At 36.7% G+C, this 9508-nt stretch overlaps 1 protein-coding gene across 1 annotated transcript in view; it reads right to left on the bottom strand.

Annotated features, from left to right (window-relative positions):
• LOC106882632 (1-phosphatidylinositol 3-phosphate 5-kinase) overlaps positions 1 to 9508 on the bottom strand; it is a 106411-nt gene that overhangs the window by 44385 nt on the left and 52518 nt on the right. The window contains exons 19-25 of the mRNA XM_014933373.2: positions 7546 to 8400; positions 5715 to 5870; positions 3466 to 3566; positions 2635 to 2706; positions 1503 to 1674; positions 610 to 788; positions 173 to 286 (exon numbers count right to left, since the gene is read on the bottom strand). Of these exons, the coding sequence (XP_014788859.1) occupies positions 173 to 286; positions 610 to 788; positions 1503 to 1674; positions 2635 to 2706; positions 3466 to 3566; positions 5715 to 5870; positions 7546 to 8400 (1649 nt within the window). The remainder of the gene's footprint in view (positions 1 to 172; positions 287 to 609; positions 789 to 1502; positions 1675 to 2634; positions 2707 to 3465; positions 3567 to 5714; positions 5871 to 7545; positions 8401 to 9508) is intronic.

The raw sequence follows: 9508 nt of genomic DNA, 5'->3' as shown, positions 1-9508 counted from the left end.
ATGTGTATAGTATTTTTCTGCAGGTAATAAGCCTACCCAGCCATCTACCCTTTTTTATTGGCTCATAAGCTAAATTTTAATGTGAGAAGTTGAAAATTTTACTATTAGCAACTCGCAAAAAAAAAAAAAACTTTATGAGAAACTCACAAAGAAACAATAACCTGTAACTTACTTGTGACTAAGACTGACAGCTTTTCTGTTAAGTTCTGCAGGTAAACATGGCTGATGATGATATTCAACAACAATAGAGGGCAGAGCAACCTCACAAAGTGAAATGGTGCTGTATCTGAAATAGAGGAAACCAATATAACAATGTCAGATTAGTGTGATTTTATTTAGCATAGTGTTGTATATATGAGGGGGTGCTGAAAAGTTCCTGGCTTTAAGAGTATCTCGAAGGTCTTGGCTGGAGGCCCCAGCCTTCTGAGTTCTTTTATAAAGCTTAGAAAAACTGAAGGAGTGCTGCAATAAGTATATAAATTTGAGAGGGTAATATGTCAAATAAAATCTTAATAAACAGATCCTCCTGTATTTTCTTTTACCCAAAAGCCAGGAACTTTTCAGTACCCACTTGTAAATTTGTAAATTTTTCAGTTAATATGTACTCACTTGAAATATGCTACAATATCCTTGTATCCAAAATATTGACAGTGGTCATGATGTAAAGAATGATTGCAAGGTTCAGCACTAACTCGCCTTTTGTACATACTTCCATGAAATCTCAATTCTAAGTATTTAGAGAAAGACATGTTCCAAGTGTCCATTGTCATACGGCCTAATGGGGTAACCTGAAAGAATGAAGTCATAGTGAGAGTGCAAAGTCGACTACATGGTCTCTATTTAATATTTATGGCACAGAAGAAGAATGTGTTTATTCTGGGAAGGTTAGGTACTGCATTGAATTCATTAAGTGCACATCCGATTTGACTACAATCTTCATCATCATCATCATCATCATCGTCTAACGTCCGCATTCCATGCTAGCATGGGTTGGACGATTTGACTGAGGACTGGTGAACCAGATGGCTACACCAAGCTCCAATCTGATCTGGAAGAGTTTCTACAGCTGGATGCCCTTCCTAACGCCAACCACTCAGAGAGTGTAGTGGGTGCTTTTACGTACCACCGGCACAAAGGCCAGTCAGGCGGTACTGGCAACAGCCACACTCAAAATGGTGTATTTTACGTGCCACCTGCACAGGAGCCAGTCCAGCGGCACTGGCAATGACCTCGCTCGAATGCTTTTTTATGTGCCAGTAAGGCGACACTGGTAACGATCACACTCAAATGGTGCTATTTACATGCCACTGGCACAGAAGCCAGACAGCTGCTCTGGCAATGATCATGCTCGGACGGTGCTCTTAGCACTCCACTGGTACAGGTGCCATCACGATTTCGATTTAAAGATGATGAAATTATCCATCTTACTACAGATGATATTTTTAATGGAGTATGTCTTTGTAGTTGAAAAAGAAAAGGTATAAGAAATCACAGTGCATTACCTGTTTGCATTTGCGACACCGACTCCACATGAAAATATTCTTTTCAGCTCCAGGAATGATGCGGTCAAGCTTGCGAAGATCCACTGTGATACAACTATTCTCATGTACAAAGCGTCTCACGTGATCGACCATTGGAGTGTCACAGGACTTTGATGGGCAAACATAAGACTCTCTAAACAAAAAGAAAAAAAATTTAATTGATGGAAACATCCATAACAACTTTTACAATAAACATTTCTAGAGCACAAACATCTTTATTTGCCCAAGGTTCCACTGTGTGGCACCTTGGGCAAGTGTCTTCTACTATAGCCCAGGGCTGATCAAAGCCTTGTGAGTAGATCTGGTAGATAAAAACTATGAGATGCCTACTGTATATATTACATACATATGTGTGCGTGTGTCATTATGGTCATGTTTGTTCCCCACTACCACTTGAAAACTGGTGTTGGTTTGTTTATGACCCTGTATCTAAGCAGTTCAGGACAATAAGTATCAGGCTTATAAAAAAAAGTACTAGGGTGATTTGTTTGACTAAACACTCAAACATGAAAAAGATAACCCTTCTGTAGTTGAGATAATAAATACCAGTAACATACTGGATCGTTCTTCACTGAACACTTGACCTTGTGTTAAATATGAAATAAACAATTTATCACACACATTTATAATAAATAAAGTATCTAACTGTCTGGCATTTGTTGTTTAGCCCCAGGCCAACTTGGATCTATGATCAAAAAGTATCCTGGTTATGACTATTGTATTTTTTGTTTTGTAGTTTTCCTATGGTGATTACATTATCTTCCGTGTGCCTTCTTTCAAGATAGTAGGATGTGACCTAAAGGAGATTTGGCAACTATTCTTGTAAGTGAGGCAACCATGTATAAGCTCCCTTTTTGGCTCAGTAGATGTCTCCAATGTCAGAGAGTTATCCTAATTAGCCTTGAGAAGAAATACTGAGAATTGGCATTCCCCAAAACCATGAAAGTAACAAGAAAATCCATATAAAATGAAATTAAATTAACTACACCTGAGAATAGAAACAACTTCTGACATTAAGTATTGAAGAAGCCTATTTTCTACTGCACAAGGACTATCATAAATAAGACAAGAAAATATTAAAATACTAACTCACCTGAAGCAAAATCGCTCAAGAAAACCTCCAAGAGTCACATCATTCTTGCCGTAAAATTCCATTGTCACAATCCTAAATTTCAAAATAAGAAATCACAATGAAATCATTTGTAGTACTGGGTAGTACTGAGTCTCTGAAAACAAATTTCAGCAGCACAGACATATATAAATGTATGTATGTGTGTAGCATTGTGTTGACGTCATGTGATGATCGTAAATGAGTATCGTACAAGTGATAGTGTTCATTTCCAGTCCCTGCTTCGGAGCATGTGAGTGTCGGTAACAGGAGTGGTAAAATATTACCAGTGAATATTTGCTTTCATTGCTCGAAAGAATGCCCAGAGTAAGATCCATAGTGATCAAAGCCAAGGGCAGATATTTCAATGAGTCTAAGATTCAGAGTTTTTCCCAGATTTTTCACAGTTTTGTTTAGTTGCTCAGTTAATTATGTCATCCAATGAACGTATCTATACATTAATAAAATATTTCACCAGAATCTCTCACTTATTTCCATTTTGTAGATGTTTTTTTCAAAATAAGTTTAGGTGATCTTAAACTTTTAGACTGTAGTGTGTGGGTGTGTGTGTGTGTGTGAGAGAGAGAGAGAGAGAGAGAGAGAGAGAGAGAGAGAGAGAGAGAGAGAGAGAGAGAGAGAGAGAGAGAGAGAGAGAATGCATTTGTCCGTATGCAACAAAGTTAACAAAGCATAATACAACCTGAAAGAACAAGGAGTGAAACAACTTCAAGTACCGAAAGAAAAAAAAGAAAAATAAATGCAACAATAAAGTAATCTCTGACTCAGTTGTAAGTAATATAAAATGATAACATTTACCAAGGATTAACACATGGATTAGGAGCATTTGAGGAGTTGCTGGAGAAACTGCTGAACAAAACAGACAGATGTTGGTGGCTATAAAGATCTAAACAGTCACGCTGAAAGCAGAGAATGAAAACAGAAACTTAGATTTGTAGCAAGCAAATCAATAAATATTGTATTATAGGGGTTAATTGGATAAAGTTAATACTGTCAATGTTCAGAGTTAATGGTTGAGCTAAGGAACAAACATGTTCAGGTGTGATGGCACTCAGAGAGGAAGGATTAGGGTGGCACTTGCTGTTGGGTTGAGACAGTAAGTACCACATACGAAAGATTGAGGGAAAGAATGAAAAGTGAAGAGTGAGGCAGGACTCTGTGTGTGTGTGTGTGTGTGTGAGAGAGAGAGAGAGAGAGAGAGAGAGGGGGAGGGAGAGAGAGAGTCTTTGTTTGTAGTCTCATGGTAAAGATATTGTGCATTGATTGTAAATAAAATCACCGTTCATACAAAAATGGTATCATTTCTTTGCAACCTTCCATGAAAACATGTTCGGTCATTGAGATGTCTGTGCATGATTGAAGGACTAGGAGAAGTAGCTGGATGATAGCTGGAGACAGTAAGAACATCCAGCTGTAGAAAATCTACCACATTGAATTTTACCTGACTCATGCGTGTATGGTAACGGGGGATGTTACAGGAACAGCACCAATGACACACCAACCTATAGCTAAATGTATAACCTATCTGCATTAAATGTACACACTATTGTTGTCAGTTCTTAGACATATTGTAGCCAATGGTTTTCAAAGCCAGTCATTTCCTTAACTTACTTGTATTCGATATCTCTCCAAGTTATCATTCTCTATCAGATCGATTATACCTTCATTTTGTTCTCGTCACTGTAGATCTTTACATTTGCGGCAAATACCTCAGATAGAACCTGCTATACAGAACAGTGACCAAATTAATAAGCATAACCCAAAGAGGTAGAGTTGTGGTTGAGCTCACACAAGAACTACCATCTTTTCACCAAACTGACTTTTATACCAAATTGTCTAAAACTCAGATACACAAGGTTTTCCATAGCCAAGTATTCACTAATGGATTCTTCTTAATATCAATCATCACTATTAGTGAGGTCATCATGCAGCCTGCAAGACTAAGATCCTTTTTGACTGAGTTGGGATGCAGTAGAGAGGGAGATGATTTTATGCTATGGGATGAGGAGTTAAAGTATGAAAGAAGGGGCCAAAACAGAACACAAACACAATCACCATCACCATCATTTAACGTCTGTTTCCCATACTGACATAGGTTGGGTGGTTTTCTAGGACTGTACCAAGCTCTATTATCTGCTTTGGCATGGTTTCTGTCGGTGGATGCTTTTTCTAATGCCAGCCATTTTACAGAGTATACTGGGAGATTTTTTGCATGGCAGCAACACACAAAGCACTTTGCAAGACAAAGATCCCTTGACTGGAAAGACCCCTCAGTATATATAACTCCTCAACAAAACAACAATGTAATATTATTCATATGATTAATGTAATATTATTTGTACAATTCTCGCTTATATTATTTTTATGATTCTCATATTCTCCTCAACATTATTTATGACATTCCTCTCTTCTGTATGCATAATTTGCATATTATTTTTGTGATGTTCAAATCCAAGCCACATGATATGCACTATTTATAATGGTTACAGTAACATATCACAGCTACATTGATTTACACTCTCGGAGTGGTTGGCGTTAGGAAGGGCATCCAGCTGCAGAAGCTCTACCAAATCAGATTGGAGCCTGGTGCAGCCATCTGGTTCACCAGTCCTCAGTCAAATCGTCCAACCCATGCTAGCATGGAAAGCGGATGTTAAACGATGATGATGAAGAGAATCCAAATTGAACCATTGTTAAAAGTTTTCCTGAAGTTTTATTTATTATGGACAGAATCTATAAACCACAACACAGTTTTCATCCATGCTTCAGCATCACATATCACATTTCTCACACATCATTCATAAAGTCTGGTTTATATATTATATCTCAAACATTTAACTACAGTGCTACCACTGTGATTGAATTAGTCTATTAGCCTGCCTTCAATACTAATAGTATCACCAAGGTAATATAACTTATTTACTATTTCCAATGAAACATCTGCTTACTAGACAACCTTCAGCAGATCAATAAAATTCATACCATGAAATATCTTTTATAAACAATTTATAAAATCTATAAACAAATCTATAAAATCCATAACTCACCTTCTGATCATAATAGAATGATACATAGTTAATATCATTTTTTATTTCTCCATTGCTTGTCTTTTTAGCCACCTCCTTGTTTTCATCATGGTAGCAGCTCCCAGACTGGGTTGTTTTAATACGTCCACCTCGAGCACGAAAATCAGACAAAATGTCCTACAAATAAAATAGATGAATTTTTTTTCTTTTAAATTTAACTCAATGAGACAAGATCTTGTTAGCTCAAATTAGAAAAACTGGAAATTTCATTCATGCATAACCCAGATAGAAATATGGATGATGATGATGATTATGAAGATGGTGGTAGTGATGGTGATGATGATGATGACAATGATAACAGCAATGACAATAATGGTGGTAGTGCCAGCAGTGGTGGTGGTGTCATAATGGTGAGATGGTAATGAAGACAACGATAATGAGGTTTGTAATGCGGATGAAGAGCTAAATATGATGAAAATTGGCCTCAATTTTCAAAGGACACCACATTCTTCTATACAACCTACGCCAGTTGGTAGCTGAGGTTCTTGTCATGAGTTAGAAGAATCAAAATATTGAATTTATCATCATCATCTTTTAATGTCCATTTTCCATGCTGGCATATCTTGGACAGTTTGACAAGGCCTTCATTAAGATCCAATGTCTGATTTGGCATAGTTTCTATGACTGGATGCCTTTCCTAATGCCAACCATTTCACAGAATATACTGTGTGCTTTTTACATGGTACCAGTACTGCTAAGGTCATTAGGTTACTCACAAGACAGGACCCTTTAACTGAGAGAGTTGGGGTGTAATATTGGCTTTATGCGAAGTTATAAGAAGTTAAAATATGGTAGAGGCACAGGTGTATTACAGTAGATGAAATACATGGCTATTTCATGTAATCTACACATGTTGACTGAGCCAATGAGAGCCCCTATGTGATTGCTTGATCTACTATAAATTGCAAACAAATCTTCTACAGATAACATCCTACCTTTCTTCAAGAAAACAGATGCAATGGATATACAGAGGCACAAAATGGTCGTGTCTAGAATAATTTTGATCATAGTTCTTCCTGATCAGGCTTGGTATAAGATTAAATAACAACTACACGTCTTGATAAATAAAAGTGTTTGTGGCTAGTGAGAGCACAAATCAACAGGAGACCTGGTTTGATCACACACTGCCTTAAATCTACTTTTCCATTCTTACATAAATTATATCTCTACTGTCTACAATATAAGAACAGCTCAGTCACCGACCAAATATACTAGATTACACATCTTCAATGATTTGAAAAGAAATATTGCCCCAGTTCTCACATTTGAAATTATTTCAAAAGAACATGGCAAAATACTGATTGCAGAAAATGTTTCTAAGTAAATTACTGTGATACTTTGTTGAAATTAAGCTGCTTTAATTCAACACACTTCAGTGAACATTCTTATACATTTACTTGATTCTCTCATCACTACCTTGACAAGTATAGTGAAGTCAATGATCTTCTGTTGAGGTCATAATAAGACTGGAACATGCTCAAAGTTATCTCTCTTGATGAAAATAATTAAAATAAAATTAGTCAATGACTGACAGTGATTGTTTTCTTTTTCACATAACTTTTAACTTAATAATATAGAGAGATAAAGTGGCAGTAGTAGCCATTAGATACAGTAGCTTGTAATACATGATATATTATAATCAGTCTTTCCTTGGAATTGAATACTGTTTTAAGATTCTTGTCTGCACTTACATAATATATCTCTCTTTTCCTCTCAATACACATGCACACAGTACTTTTCTCTCAGGTACAGAAATATTTATTTGCTTATCCTAATAATGTCAAATACCTACCTGTACAGATGGGTCTTTCACTGGTTTTTCAAGTTTCCACATGATAAAAGGATGTGCCTCAGTAATTTCTACATTTTTCTTGTTACTGATACGTGATACAACATCGGTATCAAAAAATTTTGGTCGATTGTCAATGTTCTTTTCACTTAATGCTGGAGAGAAGTACATCTCATCAGGGAAATACTTCCGCAAAGTTGACTTCAAGCCATTAGTAGTCTCTAAATATGGTGGATCAATTTTTATGTAAGGTGATACAGATAGAACTAAATCTTCTAGTGCTTTTCGAATTTTCTGCTGTTGAGCGACCTTCTGCTCTTGGAGAGCAACAGAACTGTGAAATATGGAATCATCCTTCGTTGTGAGATAGTTGTGTAAAGGATCAGAGAAATCAGTGAGTTCTTCTATGCCAGGTTGTTTTCGACTGTTGCTCATGACATCTTTGCATAGTTTATTGTCTATGCTTTGACTGACTTCTGTTGAAATGTCAAGTGACGGATCATCTTCTTTACTAGATTCAGTGTCCTTCTCTGAAGGTTCACTATCAACTACGTCTGTATCACCAACTTCTTCAACAAGCTGAAGAGACAAAGTCATTGAATTGGCCGTCTTAAAAGCATCTCTCCTACATTGGTTATTAAATACATGTCCCCTGTTATCTATCACATCTTTCTGTTCACTATTTACATCTTGCTGAGAGTCTCTCAATTCAGAATTAACATCTGATGTGTCAGTGTCTAAATTAAGACCTATTTCATCTCCAGAGGGTGGGGGTAGGCCAAATTCGTCCATAATAAATGAAACTTCAAGTTGAGAATGATATGCTGCATAAGTCATAAACTGCATTATTTTTTTCACCTGAAATTAAAATAGAAAATGTAAGTAAATTGGTGCTGGCATGGTTATAGGCGTAGGTATAACTATAGGTGAAGTCATGGCTTTGTGCTCAGGTTTACTTCCCAACCACATGCTTTCTGAATTCAGTCCCACTGTGTGGCACCTTGGGTAAGTGTATTTCACTACAGCCTCGGGCTGACCAAAGCCTTGTGAGTGGATTTAGTCGATGGAAACACTAGTGGTTAGGGTGCTGCACTCATGCATGGTTGCTAGGTCGTGGTTTCAATTTCTGGTCCGAGCATTGTATTGTGTTCTGGAGCACAACACTTCATCTCACATTGCTCACTTTTGACACCTGACATATAGTACACAGTGCACCTGTTCAGGCAGCATTGATTGGATGGAGAGAGTGAGCTTATGTACAACAGTTATATTTGATCACTATAAACAAGTCATTTGTGCTGGTCATTCAGCAGAAGCTGAACACTCACATGTCGTCTTCGATGGGAAAGTCCATTGTATGTATGAGCACAACTTTTTCCTTCCCTCTGTCTAATTTTCATATGATGATGATGATGATGTGTGTGTGTGTGCATCAGTGAAAGATATATACAATGGCACGAAACTCCTGCTAAATTGATGTGTGGAACAAAAATAACTTGTGGTATTTATTGCACCATGATTACAAACATATTCCTGATACTCTTGCCATATTAGACAAGCAGTGAGTTTGTGATTGGGTCATTAGAAACCAATAAGCAACAGAAAATGTACAATGTAAAATAAAAAGAAATATAATGAAAATAAACAATGATTTTCAGATCAATACAATAATCTAATCAATACAATCATCTAATACATTGTATTAAAAAAAGGATAGACAAAAATTCAAGCAGACACCAGCATGGCTGTCTAATTAAGAAGCTTGCTTTGCAACTAAGTGGTTTCTGGTTCAGTCTCACTGCCCAGCACCTTGGTCAAGTGTCTTCTACTATAGTCCAAGGCCAACTAATGCCTTGTGAGTAAATTTAATAGATGGAAACAATGCAGAAGCCCATTGTATGTATGTATGAATATATCATATATATCATATATGTATGTATGTATGTATATATATATATATATATAT

This window comes from Octopus bimaculoides, chromosome 8 (assembly GCF_001194135.2).
Source record: "Octopus bimaculoides isolate UCB-OBI-ISO-001 chromosome 8, ASM119413v2, whole genome shotgun sequence".
Lineage (NCBI taxonomy): Eukaryota > Metazoa > Mollusca > Cephalopoda > Octopoda > Octopodidae > Octopus > Octopus bimaculoides.
The sequence above is the reverse complement of the archived record's forward strand: the minus strand, read 5'-3'. Positions and strand labels throughout refer to the sequence as shown.